Here is a 16,537-nt window from a genome sequence, read left to right on the forward strand (position 1 = left end):
AGGAGAGCAAAAAGCAAGTCAAGATTACAATGATGAGAAAGAGCCATCTTGGCCTGGTCATGGTCGAGCCGCTTCCCCCGAGAGCTCTCTGGCACAACAGGCTAGTCGGCCAACGAACCAATACTAGCTGACCAGCTGGCTGCCCCTCCTCTCCGATCCCTCCGAGGACCCCAGCCCGGCGGGTGTGGCCGGGCACACTGTACAGGTCATCGGTCGGATAAATAGACATAAGGCCTTGCGAGTGCGGGGAATGGTTTCCCATCGACAAGACAACGTGATGAGTCGGCTCCCTGCAGGAGTTCGTGATGCTTGCTGTCTTTATTGAAATTTGTCCCTATATTAACCTAGCTGTCCCGCTCTCTGTGAGAGCGCTGCCTAGCACGCAGGGAGGTATGGTCCCCCCGGAGCCCGTGAACAACAAGTGCCTATGATATCGTGATATTCCGCGGTTCTACGAATACAAGAAAAAGTACAACCATCTTTGTCTCAAATACCCCTGCAAGATGGCAGAATGCAGGCATCAGCCCCAAATCACATTGCTGCATCCTAGCACCAAGCAGGGTTACAATCGCTATCTAACCTTTTTGCTGGAAGCGATGGGTACGAAGCGAGGATTGTAGAGACCCCTTGGAAAGCAAAACTCCTTGCTGCATTTGAACTTGCCGCTGTCAATCCCTTCAGAGCTCGAGATCAAGGTCCGTTTCGTCGCTCGTATTTCAAACGCCACAAAGCCACAACGCTTCTACGCCATCAGCCCGCAAGAATGCAGCTGGTATTACAGTCGGCCAGAGAAGAACTGATGGCTGGCGTATGATGCCGAGCTCTCCAGCAACCCATGTTCAGCAGAGGCGAGGCGAGACAAGCAGCGCACCACATTTATGAGATGTCATAATCGACGGCCCGGAGCGGCGGGAGCAGCAAGCGGGGAACATCCCCCCTCGTTGCCAACTATTACCCGACACAAGGCAAGCAGAGTCTGATGCTTTGAGCCAGATCTATCGGTACTTAATGAGCGAGGGAAAATATTGGAAACGTCAAAATTGGACTGTTCGCCCTGGTCAGATAATCTTGGCTCAGAGGCAAAGCCTCCCACACAATTGATTGTAGGTCTGCGGTGTCAACAAACGGGCGATGATGACCTCGTTATCCTGCCGATGAACATGCAGACGCTATGCGGACATTAACGCATAAAATCCATGCCACCACCTACTCACTAATTAGTAATTATACACACATGGAAACTGGGCCCTTTTATCACCGATAGCAACCTGTTAGCTAATCTGCTGGTCAAGTTTGTACAGTCTATCGTCGAGCCGCCGAAACGCGCCTGTTTCATTTCCTGCGGTGGCGGAACCCCCCAGCGCAGGGAAGAGCGCAAAACTCCCAAAGCTGTTCACGTTATTGATGCACGGGCAAACCCTAACCGCTGCCGCCAGTCCACTTGCTGTGCGGTTATGGATCTCTCAGCCTGGTTGTCAGGCTGAAGTGAACAGATGATGCTAGGACCCGTTATTGGGTTTGTTTCTTCTTAACGGCCAACATCCGGTCGCCTCTACAAAGTAGCCAGCCATCTTTTTTAGACTTGGCCGTTAAAGCTCTGAACGTCCTGGTGTGAAGTTTGCGACCGTTTTCAGCTAGCCCGTGGCCAATTGATTCGAGGTTTATCCCTCCACCGGTTCTACCTGAACAGCGCTCGGTTGGCTCCGTGCCACGCGGGCATGCCCCGTTATTAAAAGCGTAAATGCAATATAGAGAGTAACTAGGTACCTATTCTTTATCAGCGCTACACCCAGAGGCCAAACATATTTATGAGATGCGACTGGCCACAGCAAATCTTTGCCGGCTGCCTGACGGCCTGGATAATGCCTGTTCTCTGTCGACGAGACAACGTCATAACAAGACATGGCTTTGATGGAGTAAACACAAGCAAACACCGGAAGGAAAAAGAAAAGGAGCACAAGACACACGCGCTGCGCTGCAAGGAGGATACCGTCGCTCGCAACGAATGTTGCCGAGCACATCACTAGGATAACGACCCGTCTACAACTGTTCGCCGCCGTCTGCTCATCGGGGAAATTGGTGGTGGGCCAAAGGAAAATTGAGGACGCCTCCCCACACGCGCATGCGAGGGCCGAGCCTCTAACTACGCAAGCACACAGATGGCCTTCATTTTTTTTCCCTTCTCGGCCAATATGCGTGTATACCAGATTTGCCCTTGGGGAAAAAGTGTAATACTCAGCTTAGCCAAGTCTGCGGGGCGATGCCACCTGTGCGACCCTCGACTGCTCAGGCGAGGCAACGTTAAAACGGTGAGTGAAGCCAAAGAATTGAACAATGGTATGTATCTGAGAGGCGGATGGCGAGACTTGAGGGGCCTTTGCGTCTCATCATGTCCGGAAATCTTGCTGTTGCAAGTCAGCTTTTTGATATCGTAGACCAGAGCTATCAAACGGCAAAGACAATAAGACTACTGCGTTCCCCCAAAAAAAAAATATTTATCATCATTCTTTTTTTTATAGCGTTTGATGCTGTCGATTCTCTCGTCGTTCCATCAGCTTGCGGGGCATATTGAAGGGAGAGAGTCTTCCCTCGGCAACCTCACAGTCACCCCGCTAGTGAAATCTGGCCTGGAGCTGGGGGACGTGCGTTGCCATGTTTTCTTCTCTTCAATTCTTATGCCGCCGGCAAGGAGATTTCAATTGATGATGTCCCACGTAGTCTACAGATAATAACGCTTGCATGGGATGGGGAGGGGGCATGGCACCAGTCCGCCCATGCCATGACAAATTGTCGAAGATGTCTCGGCTGTTTGATGCAATGCACCTCTGCGCTGTACTTTTTAGTTACCGGTCTATGGTGCAACATACAGCATGCAGAGTCATTCTGATATGGTGAATCGCTGTCGTGAACTCGTATTTGAGCAACGCCGCCCGTCCTGGGCTTTTTAACCACCTGACCCCGTTTCGCTGCCGAGTCAATCCATGCAACGCCGCAGCGCGCCAAAACAGTGTGAGGCGCTTTTGTGGCTTCATTCAGTTTGCTAGTTGACATCTTGACTAACGACTGGAGAGGTTCAGCAAATTAAGTATTTTTTTTTGTTTCTTTTTTCTCGCTTTTTGTCTTTTTCCCGAAAAAACGTACCAGTGCCTTTTTAACTTCATGTGCCATCGTGCCATCACGAACGGGTCTTGCCAATAAGGGCGTCCACAACTACATCCACTTCTCACCGCGACCGTCCGCCCACCGCTCTCCGTAACGTCCCCGCGATGGTAAAGTAGTTAGCGTTGGCACTAAATTAGCGTTGCTTCCATTTATTCCTATTGGCACGCATACAATAATAATAAGAGACATAGGCGGCCTGAGCCGGATTACTTCAAGAAACAAAGGCGGACAAGAAGACAAGGTGAATCATTCACACCACCCAGTCCTCTGCAGACACCGCGACAAGCCGTTGAAGAAAGCAAGCATAGGCTCGGTGCCTGTCATTGTGCAGCACCGCCTTGGTTGCTCCCATCTTACAGAAGACCTCACGGGCCTCTCTTGGTCATCCCAATTCTTGCCTTTTTGTGACCTGTCGTCCAAGGGCGAACGAACCTGGTTTAGATGGTGGCTTTTTCCTCCCCGCCCCGGGCGGATCGACATGATCTCGTGCCAAAAGCAAGTCTCCAACTGTGATGCCGGCTCCCCTTGTAGTACCTAGTTGGGCGCTTGCCAGCGGCCTCATAATGGCCACACCCCACCGCAGCGCTATTTCCCGGTCCTCAACTCAATCTCTCCCTTTAAAGTTTTATTTTTTCAAATCGCCTCTTTTGTAGAGTCTCGCTTTTAGTTTCAAGCGCTAGCAGACTGGACTTGCCCGCTTCATACCTTGTTCTTGACTGGAGCTTATATACAGTGGTCTGTTCCCGCCTCGGCAGTCGCCCACAGCGGGAGAGGACCCTCCCTCAACGACACCTTCGCCTGCCGCCGAACCCTCGAGTTATATTATCCATTGACATCCTAAACTCCTCCTACAAGCACCACTATCATCCCTAAGAAAACCTCTACACGGCCATCTTTTCCTGTCGTCAGAGACTGTTGTCCCTCTTCTCTCTCTACTTCCTACCGTTCCTGTGCAAGGGCTCTGGCGCAACCATCTACGCCCAAGCCGATCCTGCAGTTCATCAGGCTTGGGCGCCTGCTCTAACCGACAAGGATATTCCCCGCAGCCGATATCGTTGTGGCTTTTTCTGGCCGTTTGAAGGAAGAGGAGTAAGAGCAGGTGCCGCTTCTCACCAAGACATTTTCGTCTGCTCAAGACGTCTGTCTCAGTTTCTTCTTGCGTGAGACTCTGCTCGGCTGCATCTTCCGCCCTCGTCACACATCGCACAGCAGTTTCGTCCTCACGATCGCTGCCACACTCGACGTTGCTCATCGGCCGCCGTTGCTCTTCTACTATACAGACTGACACGAGATCAACGGTTTGGCGCCAATCAAGCAGTGGCACGTCTCTCACCTACAAAAATAGACACCTATCCATTCGCAGCGCCTTGAACATACCGGCGAAGAAACAAAAAGGGACAACAACGGAAAAGAAACGACACAGGGAATATGCATTACAACATGAGCTACGCCTACAACCTCCAAGCCACTCAGCCGGATCGCTCTGCCCATGCTAACGCCGCCGGCCTGAAGCCACCGAGACCTAAAGCCGCGGCGCATAGACGCGCTCTGGACCCTGAAGACCTCACCAGGCGCCTCCAATTTGTCATTGCCGAGCGCAAGGCCCACGATGACAAGAGACGCAAGTCGCGCATGGTGCAATCCTCGGCAAAGACCTTTCGCACGCAAGAGACGAGTGAAGCAAAGTCGCTCCACCGCCGAACACTGACGCTCGATTCGTCCAAGGAGAGACGCAGGACAAAGGGTGCCGACCACCATAGTGAGAACAGTCTGGCGGCGCGCTTTCGCCGGCGCGCCTCGAAAACGGCCCTCGATGAACAGCTCTCGTTGAACCTCGCATCTTCGGATGGCCCATATGTCCCACGGGTCGCAGCTTCGCAATTTGCCAACACAACACTAGGAGAATCGCCCCCGGACAAATCCCAAATTCACAGGCTTTCGCGGGCGGCACTCAAATATCACATGGATGGCATCAACGGCGACTACCAGGTAGCCTCCACAGCCGTGCCTGGTGCCGCGCCCATTGAGCAGGCCAAGGCTCTGCGCCGCGCCCAGACCTTGAGAGAGAAGAATTACGATCGCAACCAGTTTCAGACCTTCTCCATGCCTGAAAACTTGGAACCCGTCATCACGTCGCCGCTGAACCGGCGTCGTAGCATCTTCACCGCGCATCACCCGGAAGAGAAGCAGCTTCGCGCATCTCGCCGCAAGAGCACCGGAAGCTTCGTTGGCACCGATACGTCGCCCCGGTGCTCCGTCTTCCTGCCACCGATGAACGCCACGGATTTGGCAACCGTCGCCGAAGCGCATCGAGTCGATTGGACCCAGAGCGACGAGGTGGCCGCCAATTCACCGCCACGTCCCAAATCTACCTCGCCGGCGCAAAGCGAGTCCAAGTGGAGTTTTCGCGGCCGTCTCAACAGCTTGCACAGAACCAAGGAGGAAAAGAGCCCCTCGCCGCCGATCGATGCCGTGGAAGTGCCAAAATCGCCCATAGCAGCCTTCTTCGCTCGGTTCAGGCGGTAATTTGTCAAGGCCTGCACAATATAAAATGGAATGATGTACATGATGACGACGCCCAATGATTCGGTGGAAGAAGCTCGGTCTAGCGTCCAATATGTCTTTAGTCGATACCCCCATGATTAGGAAGCAAATGATATACCGAGGCAATCATAGCCCTCGTTCCCGTTCTTCACCGTTTGCTCTCCTCGTGCATTAGTCGTTCAATAAGTTCTGAATCCTCTGTCGCAGCTTGCCTCTGCAGCAGAGCGGATGCGTCGGCCTGCCCGTTCATCAGATGCATGATGAGCTCGCAGTATTCCTCAACGCCCTCTCCCGAAACACCGCCTGCTTTGCGGGCCTTTCGCAGGGCTTCCTTTCCTTTCTTGATCCCCACATCATGGTTCCAGCTCTCCTTTTTACTCGGTAATCCCCTCAGCAGCGAGGCAGGGATGCCGCCGTCGTTTTGCGTCGACTCGGTAGGCGGTTGCATGGCGGCGTAAATGTCGGCGAGCTGCTGCGGCAAGCCGGGGTACCTGGAGAAGAGCATCTGCAGCTTATCAGAAGCCGAGTCAAGAGCGCCAAATGGGTTGCTCCTGTCATTGGCTTTGGTGGGTGCTGCGGCGGCGACAGTCGTAGTCGTCGCGGCTTGTGGTGTCTCAGCGGGTGTCGGTTCGGGATCCGGGGGGTGAGTTTCGCGATGCACTTTGTTGCATGTCACGGAGCAGCTGCGGGTTGGACAGGGCGTTAGCGAGCGTTTGCATGTATCACCGAAGCATCGTTGCGAGCTGTCGCGCCGGGGCTCGTCTCCAACTTACTAGGGCAGGTAGCATCTGGGGCATTTGTATTTGGGCGGTTCCTTTTGGCAGACTCCGCACAGAGATTTTAGCGATTGATCTGCTGGAGCTTGCGCCGATTCGCTATGTTGCACCGATTTGGCGTCGCCGGGCGAAGACATGACTGTGACTGATGGCTGGAGTTGCGCAAAGAGCTCCCGTTGTCGCGGAGAAAACGTGAGAACAAAGACGCTGACGGTGAGATGTAGAGATATAAAATAGTGTCTAAACTAAATAGGAGAACCGAAGCTTCGCTTGCAAGTGGTTCTGCACAGCCCTATGTAAATAGTTGGATTGTTGGAGTAAAGGGAAAAAAGTCGAAGGGCAAACGGCAAAAGCTCCGCAAAAGCTCCGCAAACGCCGCGAGAGAGGTACTATTGTATCCTTCTTCTTTTGCTGCAGCCCGATTATCGGGTCTTGCATCATAGCTCCACCATTACTAATGAGCTCTCAACCATACGCCCTCGACTTCTTATCTCGGAGTGGACTGCCCCCATTGTATGACTTGAACACATGCACGCAGGCGCATCGTCATTATCTACCCGCCTCTTTTCAATCCAACAACCAACCAGTTCACTTCTGCAAGAAATTACTATTTTCAGTCGCTCTACGCTGCACATCACAATGGCCGCCGCGTCCACCCCGTCGCGGTCCGTCCTCGCCCGCGCCCTCCTCCGCTCGGCTACCTCTCGGCCGGTGGCGACATGTCCGATGCAGCTGCGGCAGAGCCTCCGCGCGGTCGCGGCCTCCTCCTCCTCCTCCTCATCTTCCTCGCAAGGCCACCGCTCGCGCGCTATGAGCACCGCCGCCGTCTCTTCATCACAATCGCGCGGTACACGGCGCCCGCAAGCCCATGCCCTCGGGCGCACTCCTCAGCATCCTAGCGCCGCCGCCGTCGCACGCCGCACCATCTTCATCCAGACCGAGCCCACGCCCAACAGCGACGCGCTCAAGTTCCTGCCCAACCACCGCGTGCTCCCCGAGGGCTTCGCCGCGCCCTTTGTCGAGTATATGAGTCCGCGCGCGACCATTGCCCCGCCACACCCTTCGCCGCTCGCCGCCAAGCTCATGAACATTGACGGCGTCACGTCCGTCTTTTACGGCGCCGACTTCATCACCATCACAAAGGCCAGCGACGCTAACTGGGCCCACATCCGGCCGGAAATTTTCGCCCTTATCACCGAGGCCATCACCTCGGGCGAGACCATTGTCACCTATAAGGAGGCGCCTGTGGGCGCTGGGGCCGCGCCCGCGGAGGAGCAGGCCGACAGTCTAGCCTACGACGAAGATGACGACGAAGTTGTGGGCATGATCAAGGAGCTTCTGGAGACGAGGATCCGGCCCGCCATCCAGGAAGACGGCGGCGACATTGAGTTTCGCGGCTTCGGCGACGACGGGTTCGTCAACCTGAAGCTTCGAGGCGCGTGTCGAACGTGCGACTCGAGTACGGTGACGCTGAAGAATGGTATTGAGGGTATGCTCATGCACTACGTAAGTTTTGACTTTTTTTTCGCGCCTTTGATGTAAAGTTCACAGCCACTAACGTGCAAGCAGATTGAGGAAGTCAAGGGCGTCCGCCAGATTCTCGACGAGGAGGAAGAGATTTCTCTGCAAGAATTCGCCAAGTTTGAAGAAAAATTGAAGCAACAAAAGGGTGTTGCCCAAAGTGCATAGATTGGAGAGAAGAAAGAGAAAGAAGAAAGAGAAAGAGGAAGCAAGCATTGTTTCTCCAGAGGCCTTTCTAGAGAAGCCATTCTAGATTCATCCGACTGTATTATTTATCATGCCTGGACGTTTTGTTTCGGGTCATTATCAACGACATAGTTACTCCCAAAGAAGGCTGCATTCATTCGCAAGTAGAACGACGGCAGCAAAATTGACATTAATTTAATCTCAGTCTTGTAAGTGCAGACTATCGCCTATGATGGCTTCGCCTCTCTGTTTCTGATCCCTTGATCAGAAATGCAAGATTTTTCTTTGCTCAGAATAGCTATGAATGGGTTCGCTGGTTGTCTCCCGACTGCCAGGTTACTCAAATAGGACGCCGAGGACTTGGGTCTGTCGTTTGCTCAGCCATTCAGACCGACAGAATACGGAGTAGCCTTTAGCTCCTACAAGGGTACTTCGAGACAGCAAGCTGCCCATGAAGTCGTCGAAACCGTTGAAAGATGAAAGCTAAAATTTTAGTTGAGCTAGTGTGCAGGGTCTAAATTATTCTCGTGCGTTACTACAATAGTTGGGCTTTGTATGTGAATACCAGTCAGATGGTCGACGACGCAGGCACAAAGCAACGTCTTACTAGAACTTGGAGGTAATCCGTGCCTTCGTGTGATTGATTCCTCAAATGACCCCGACTTTGACTGAAGATTTGTTTCATCCATCTTTTTGGCTGCTCCGAGACACATCTGCCGCGATTCAAGCCTCGAACAACTTTGCACCGTCTCAGAAGCCGCCTGCACGTTCCATGTGGGCCTGCATTGAAGCCAGAAAGAGTGCAGGGGCCAACCAGAGAAGCAGATAATTCATACATGGCATCCAGCTGACTAGAGAGCTTTGTGGCTTTATAGTTTGATGCGCCGTCACCAGACCTCTGGTCGGGGGCCACCTGACTGGTTCAACGGCGAGGGCTGGACCAGGGTGTGGGTAGCAGGCGGGGGTTCTGGATCCGTGGTCGATTGTGCGGGGTGCCGACGATCTCCCCCAGACTTGGTCAGCAATGAGGTTGCCCGTCTTGCCCTCCGTGCCTCCTTGCCGCAATGGGGCGGGACAAGCTTTCTAATTGCAACGGCTGACTTGTCTTCAGCCCTCGAGGCCGCGTTGAGAGCGCTGCGATATCGATACTCGTTATATAGGGGGGGGGGAAACTGCAGCCTTCGAAACTAGCCGACGCATATATCGTGCGAGATGGATGCATCATTCAGTATGTACGCCAACTCTCGGTCAAAGTAGGGTGCAACAGATCGAGGTCGGAATTTTAAGCTGAAGCCATTACATTGCACATCATGTTAGCTTGTGCGGAATCCGTTCGGAGTAGCACTTTGGAGAGCCATTGCCATGCATGCATCCACACGAGCAGCGAGGCAAGTGTCCTCGTGCTGTCTTGACCTTCATCCACATTCATCCTACCGCCATGCAAAGCGCTTCTCTACCACTCTGTTTCCGAGACGAGGCATCTGCCCGAGTGGCGTGTATGCCCTTTTCAAACCCCAGTGTAACTCGTGTAATGGGGCCCGTGCTGGCTTGCTCGCTCAGGTTACCAAGTGCTCGGCGTGGCTATCCACAGACCTAGAACAAGTTGGTCCTGCTTGACGCAGGTCTCCCTGTGTTGATGCTTTGCCGATCGATCGTATCTCGGCAGTGTAGCAAAACAGCAATTACAAGACCTGCTCAAGGCAGCGCATGCTGCACTCTGATCGTTCAAAGACCCTCTTGCGGCAATGGTTTGATAATCAGCCATCAGCAGCCCCTTGACTATGTATTGTACTCGACCTGATCCTCGATCCCACAGCGCGTAGTGCCATGCGCACTGTGAAAAGACGGGCAACGTCAGTTGTCACACTTGCAACCTGCAGGGAAGCTGCGCTGAGTGAAATGAGAATGCATGGGCTTATGCAGGTGGACTTTATTGGTACTCCATTACGCATGCGACGCAGCGTGGCAGCAAAGATAGGTAAGAGTCGGATAGTGAGGTGCCTGGGACAGTTGAGCTTGACTAAGACACGAGCTTGAGCAAAAACAGAACTGTCAATCAGACTCGGGTGTTTGCGCTGGGCGGTCAGGTATTGGCCCCCTTGTTCACCTAATAAGCAAAGCTGTCATGGATCCCTAATTTAGCGATGCTTCTGTACGAGGAACCTAGCGCAGGGCGGTGGTGTCGGCCGCCAATCTTTTGGTCAAAGCCCTGAAGCCTCTAGCAGTTTTTAACATAGGGAAAGTCAAGTGTCTCGGCTGCCTATTTAAGTCTTTCCTTTTTCTTTTTTTCCTGGCCTGAAAAAGTTTCGTCGTCGTCGTTGTCGTCGGTCTTGTCCTGCAAAGCTTGCACAACACGCCACTGAAGAAGAGACGAAAGCTGCAGGTAATAGAGTGGCGTTCTGCGGACTGGTGCTGTGTACTTCACAACCTCGGTACCTAGCCATGGTATTGAATATATCAGTGTGGACTGAGCATTAGCATCTGGCAACAATCTTGGCAGATGCACAGGCTCAATGATTCGGAGCATTTCCCGTATTGGACACAATGACAACGGGCGCTGGTTGCTGCAAGATGCAGCCGCCGCATCGCAGGAATGGAGTTTGATGCGCTGCAGGGTGAGCAATATGGGATGGGCCACAACCCAGTAGTGTAAGCAAGACAGTTGGCCCGGCAGTTGGCCAGGTTTCAAGCGACGACCAATTAATTACCAGATTGCAGGCCATCGAGAAATAGCGTGTTTATATTTTTGCGTACACAGTTGCACTATTTGGGCGTTTTTTGGCCTACAAGTGGCGTTGAACTACAAGCATGCAATGCCGTTGTGCAGCGTGTTGCATCCAATACATGAGCTGGACTTGATTATCCCCTTCTGACGCCGCATATAGGGGTACTTTGGTACCAGGTTCACGGGCTGAGCCTTGACTCCGTTCGCCGCAGCGCATCGACCAGTTGCGGGTGCAGAATTTCGCCTCCGGCTTTGTTGTCCCGGCCGTCCAGACCTGTTGCTTGCATCGTGTAGCCATCAATAATTGTGCAGGGTGGATGCGCGTATCAGTGGACAGAAGCAGCCAAGCAGCGCTGCCTTGCATACAGCCGGCCCTTGGCTTTGTCCACCGGGGCATGGGGCACAAGTCCTGCCGATTTGACGGCGATGCAACGCAGCGGACGAGGACATTTTTTATGAGTAGTTACCGAGCGCCGCGTGCCGGCTGCAGAATTGCACATGGGAGGCAAGGAGGGTCGTTGTCGCCGGTGCACTGAGAATTGGTGTGGCAGACATTGCGGGCACGCGCTATTTGGAGGGCTCAAGAGATGGTGCACGGCACGACTCGTTTCGACGCTGGAAGACTGGAAAGGCCGGTTAGAACTTTGACAGAAGGCTACTTCTGGAATCAGATTAGCATGTGTTGGGGCAAGATGCACGGAATACACCGCGAGCCATAATTAGGAAAAAGAAGCATTAGGAGCAGAAGCAACCCCGCCAACCAGTGCGTGCCAGTCCTTGACTAACTAACTAGGTAGAAGAGTAAGATAGTTTGAGGTCGCTGGGGTCGGAGCTAAAACCGGGCTGATTGAGCCCCTCTTTGCATCAGGCCGTCCTCCACAAAGCTATTTCGCGGATCGCCAAGCATCGAGTTGGTGCTTTCCTGCCGTTGGCAGAGCAAGCAGCAAGGTGGAAATACACACGGCGACGTGGGACGCTAAAAAGGAGGGCAAGTGGGGCAATGTCCGTGACAGCAACTTGAGGAACCCCAGTTTAGCCCGGTTGAGGGCGCAAATGGCAAGCGGTTTGGTTTGGCGGGCATCCACCGCCCCAATGTCTCTCCAAGCCCTGGTGGTTAGTTAGTGGCCAGGTATCACAATATAACCTTGCCCAAGGCAAGGCTGCGAACACCCTAAAAATACCACGACTGGTTGATGTAAAAAGAAGAGAAAAATCGTGAGTGTCAAGGGGAACAAGACGAGTGCCTCAGTCCTTGTTTTACGATCAATCTCGGGCTATGACTCCTACCTATACATCATCTGCAGACACTTGCCTCCCAACTCCCTAGGTACCTGAGCACCTATCTACACGGCAGGCACCCTCTTGACTGGCGTCCCGACAATACCTATTTCTTCTCCTCATTCTGCGTTACGAACCCACTCCAAATCCCCCCCAAAAACCGTCGGCAGGTACCTTCCAATAGATGGCCACCTCCTAAAAAGCTTGCCCCAGCCACCATCCCACTAGCCCTGTAGCAGCAATAGCGCACCCTTGACCCTCTGCCACGGCTTCGTCTCCCCACTTGTTCTGGGCTAATTCGCCTCCATTTTTGAACAACCTCAAGTTGTCTTGCTCAGTTGCTGCTCCTCTTCTCTCCTAGCCTCGCAACTCGCTACCACCTGTCCGCTGTCCTCTTTCTCTGTCGCAGCTTTCATCCCGTCTCCCCCGCTTTCCACCCTCGTGCTCATCCATTCCACATACATCTTCCTTTCTCGTTCCTTCCCATTATCCTCTTCTTTTGATTTATCCCTACTTCTTCCCACAACCAGTTCTCGCAGCCACTCCTTCCTCTTTCGCCTGGTTTGGCTCCGTTCGCCACTTTCGACCGCCTGACGCGCCCGCCAAAGTTTCTTCTCAGGCGCCGATCACCTGTCCGCGACCCGACGTTGCGCAGTCTTCTTCGCAGCGCACAAAACAATTCCCGTCGTCTCTGCCCAACTCTCTTGCTCGTCAGACTATGCAAACCGACTAGAGCTTCGTCTTTCTACCAGTCCCGCACCCCTTCTCGCGCCGCACTCGCCCTGGCCTTCCGGTGCTTTTGCATGGACACTGGTCTCCGTCGCCTCGTTCTCATGCGCCTTATTACTATACGCCACAATCTATAATCGCGCTGCAACTAGACACGCATCGATTTTTAGACGCCTCTTTACCCCTCCCGATTTCTTCATACCATTAATCCACCGCCCGTGACGCAGTTGCCCGCCACCTCGACTCACCCACCAACCGCCCTTACTGTTGCTCGTCACCACCTACTCCCACGTTCAGAGTCGGCCGCGCACCTACTCTTTTGCGCTTGGCTGCTTTGGCAAATAAACCCCCAACTATTTACTCTTTATTATCCATGCTACGAAGCCGTACTGGCGCTTTCAGGCAACCGACGACTGCGATATAGCCGCCGCAACCAACGCTCGCCTTTACCCAGCCACATCTGCTGCAAACATCACCCTCCTTCATTGTCGCGTCTACAATGAGCAGTGGCATCAAACCGAATCAATCTGGTAAGCTGTCGCACGCTCCTGGCAGTCAGAGTCTGCTGCTGGAAAAGGCTCGCGTCAGAACTTCTACCCCAGATTCCGAGGCGCTTGCAAGCTCAGAGGACGAAGGCGATCATCGCCAGGACTTCGTTGTTACCCAGCCCCATAAGCCAGCCCGCAGATCATCTTGGTTAAACGATACCTCGCAGCCTTTGCCTCGGCCCCGGCAAGGCTCTTTCGCCAGCAACACCGTCTCGTCTCCCAACGCGTCGCACCCTTCTACGCCCTCAGCGGACAACACTGCTGGACCCTGGGGTTCTCATTCAGCTTCTTCCGCAATGTCTCGTCCTCCCGGTGCATCTTCGTTCCCCTGGGGAACAGGTATTTGGAACAACGATCGCAAGGATCCTCCATCCAGACTGACCGAAGTTTTGCCCTCGCCTACATCGACCGTGCCTCCTGGTACTGCTGGCAACTCGTTCTTTAGTCCAGATCAGGGACTCGCGCAAACCTCTCCCTCACGAGACCAAGGACAAAACAGCCAGATTCCGTTCGCTATACCGCTTCACCCAACCCCCAAAACGTACCGATCGCAGTCATACTCGGTGGGCCAGATGGAGCTAGAAGCGCCCACTTCCTCGGGCATGAGCTCTTCTGCGATTCTTGGTCGCGCGAGGCATCATCCTGCTCTGCAGCATCGTCCTTCTCGCCCTAGTATGCTGAGTGAAATGTCCAACGATGGATCCCTCCTAGGCAAGGTCAAGGAAGTCGAGGACGACGAAGACGAGAGTGCTAGCGAATCTCTGCAAAACTCGTTCCACCAGAGCGCTGAGTCCAAGACTATTGAGATGCTCACCAGAGAAAATGCTTTGTTGCGCCAACAGCAATTTACACGCATTCGACCCCGCGCTTCCACGGGTGCGTCTTATTTGACCAATGGACATCCCCTCCACGAAGTCGTACTCGAAGAGTCCGATTACGCCATTGACGAGCTCGACGAGAATCAAGACCCAAAGGACCCTATGGGCCGCCGTGCGTCGCACCGTCGCATGAGTGAGTATGGTCCTCCAACCTATCGAACTCCTCATGGCATGGAAGGTCGCAAGTTGGAAAATGCTCAACTCAAAAAAGCCCTTTGGTCAAGCTCGCCGAGTTACTCATTGGGCGATCCTTCACAGAGCAGGCGCCACTCTTTTGCCAACATGCCAACTCGCCAAGGATCCATTAGCTCTATTGCAGACTCTGTTGCAACTCTCGAGGCCGCTCAGGCCGATCAGCAGTCGGTGCATTATGGTGGTAGCTTCCAGGATCCTGCTACCTTGATGGGTTTGAGCAACCCAATGAATTCGCACGTCAATAGCATGAGCAGTGCGATGCAGGCCAACTTCACCAACCCATTCGCAGGCCAATTTGCTCCACAAAACCAGTTTCAAAACCGCCCGCCGTCACCCCGCCACATGTATGGTATAGGTCAGCCTCGCCTTAACCAGCTGCTGCATGTTGTTCTTTTCAAGTGCGCCAGAGCCGATGTTTTCTATATTCAGGAAGGAACTGGTCTTACAGTCAAGCCTGGAGACCTCGTAATTGTCGAGGCAGATCGAGGCACTGATCTGGGCACTGTCGCAAAAGACAATGTAGACTGGCAAACTGCGAAGGATCTCAAGGAGCACTACGCAGAGGAACAATACAAGTGGCTTATGATGTATTCTCAAGGCGCTGCCGCTGCTCAAGAGGGCAATGGTGGAATGTTGTCTGCTGCTCATGGCTTGCCCGGTAGCGCTGTGGGAGGCATGGGCCCAGCCGGCCAGCATCACATGCAAGAACCACCTAACGGTGAGATCCGCCCAAAGCTCATCAAGCGCCTTGCCCAGAATCACGAGGTGCACGCGCTCCGAGACAAGGAAGGCCAGGAGGCCAAAGCGAAGAGAGTCTGTATGCAGAAAGTCAAGGAGCACGGGCTCAACATGGAGATTCTTGATGCCGAGTTCCAGATGTAAGCTGTTCCAGGGACAGGAACTTGAGTCGTTTTGCTAATCTGGAGATAGGGACTGGAAAAAGCTAACCTTTTACTACTTTGCCGATGCTTACATCAATTTCAACTCTCTTGTGACGGACTTGTTCAAGATTTACAAGACAAGAATCTGGATGTCGGCCATCAATCCAGCATCGTTTGCCAGCCCTACTTTGGGCATCCAGGCACCGAGCGGAGTAGGACCCGGCGCGGTCAACCAGGGCAGGGCTTCCGCCACCGGTGATCGCAGAGGAAATACGCATCAGCATGAGCAGCAACAGCAGCCACCTCCCCAACCAGTGCAAGCCATCTCACCAGGCCCTCAGGGTCGCGGCATGCGTCCCGGCTCAGGTGCAGGCGGTTTCAACCAGCCATCTATGGGGCTGGACCGGCATGTGTCTCCTGTGCCCGCCACTGGTTACCCCAATTCGAATTACGCATTTGCTCCTGCGGGTGCTTTTGGCAATGCGAGACCGCCGCACGCCCTTTATAACACTGGCTCTTCTCCTGGCATGGAAGGAGTTTCTGGTGGATTCCAGCATCCGGGAGATTTTCAAGCACCACATCGGCGCTTTCACCCTGGACAAGGTGAAGGGGGGCCTCAACACCACTTGCAGCGCGGCTCGCCCATGTCCACCCAGGGAGACTGGTCTGCCGCATTTCAGGGGCTTTCCCTCAACACTCATTAATAGCAATTTCGAGGACAGGCGAGGATTTATCTTCGATTTTTGTGTACTTTGTTGTCAGCAATCCTCGTATTTGTTCTCTCCTCACGGCCAAGCAAAATGATTTCTACATATGCGAAAGACAAAATATCGAAAATTAAAAAGAAAGACGGACGGTATGGGGCAGATATGGGCCTACGACTCGCAAAAGCAGTTTTACCAATGGGATTTTGGTTTGGGACGGCGTCTGACAATTTTATACCTGCTGGACAAAGACATTTGGATCATTCATTTCGCTAAGACTTTACTTTCGGGCGCGCGGATCGTTTTCAATATTGTTTTTTGTTTTCGCTTGCGCCCGTTCTGCCCTTTTGCCCCCTTCATTTCGCTGCGTTTTTATCAGCGTCTCGTGGTCACCAAGTTATGGTGACATA

General features: G+C 53.5%; 4 protein-coding genes across 4 annotated transcripts; 3 read left to right on the forward strand and 1 right to left on the reverse strand.

The window, feature by feature from the left end:
* Nucleotides 1-4,602: 4,602 nt before the first annotated feature.
* Nucleotides 4,603-5,688, forward strand: BBA_03195 (uncharacterized protein; the record flags this gene model as incomplete). Its single annotated transcript, XM_008598292.1, has 1 exon — nucleotides 4,603-5,688. One exon carries the CDS (start codon nucleotides 4,603-4,605, stop codon nucleotides 5,686-5,688), a length of 1,086 nt encoding a protein of 361 aa, XP_008596514.1.
* A 166-nt stretch (nucleotides 5,689-5,854) lies between these two features.
* Nucleotides 5,855-6,619, reverse strand: BBA_03196 (HIT zinc finger protein; the record flags this gene model as incomplete). Its single annotated transcript, XM_008598293.1, has 2 exons — nucleotides 5,855-6,389; nucleotides 6,480-6,619. The coding sequence occupies 2 exons, from the start codon at nucleotides 6,617-6,619 to the stop codon at nucleotides 5,855-5,857; spliced, it is 675 nt and encodes a 224-aa protein (XP_008596515.1).
* A 502-nt stretch (nucleotides 6,620-7,121) lies between these two features.
* On the forward strand, nucleotides 7,122-8,171 carry BBA_03197 (HIRA-interacting protein; the record flags this gene model as incomplete). The annotated part of the gene is made up of 2 exons (XM_008598294.1): nucleotides 7,122-7,988; nucleotides 8,052-8,171. 2 exons carry the CDS (start codon nucleotides 7,122-7,124, stop codon nucleotides 8,169-8,171), a joined length of 987 nt encoding a protein of 328 aa, XP_008596516.1.
* Nucleotides 8,172-13,420: 5,249 nt separating this feature from the next.
* BBA_03198 (suppressor protein PSP1) lies at nucleotides 13,421-16,127 on the forward strand (the record flags this gene model as incomplete). Its single annotated transcript, XM_008598295.1, has 2 exons — nucleotides 13,421-15,420; nucleotides 15,473-16,127. 2 exons carry the CDS (start codon nucleotides 13,421-13,423, stop codon nucleotides 16,125-16,127), a joined length of 2,655 nt encoding a protein of 884 aa, XP_008596517.1.
* Between the last annotated feature and the right edge of the window lie 410 nt (nucleotides 16,128-16,537).

The sequence above is a fragment of the Beauveria bassiana genome, assembly GCF_000280675.1.
Source record: "Beauveria bassiana ARSEF 2860 unplaced genomic scaffold BBA_S00006, whole genome shotgun sequence".
NCBI lineage: Eukaryota > Fungi > Ascomycota > Sordariomycetes > Hypocreales > Cordycipitaceae > Beauveria > Beauveria bassiana.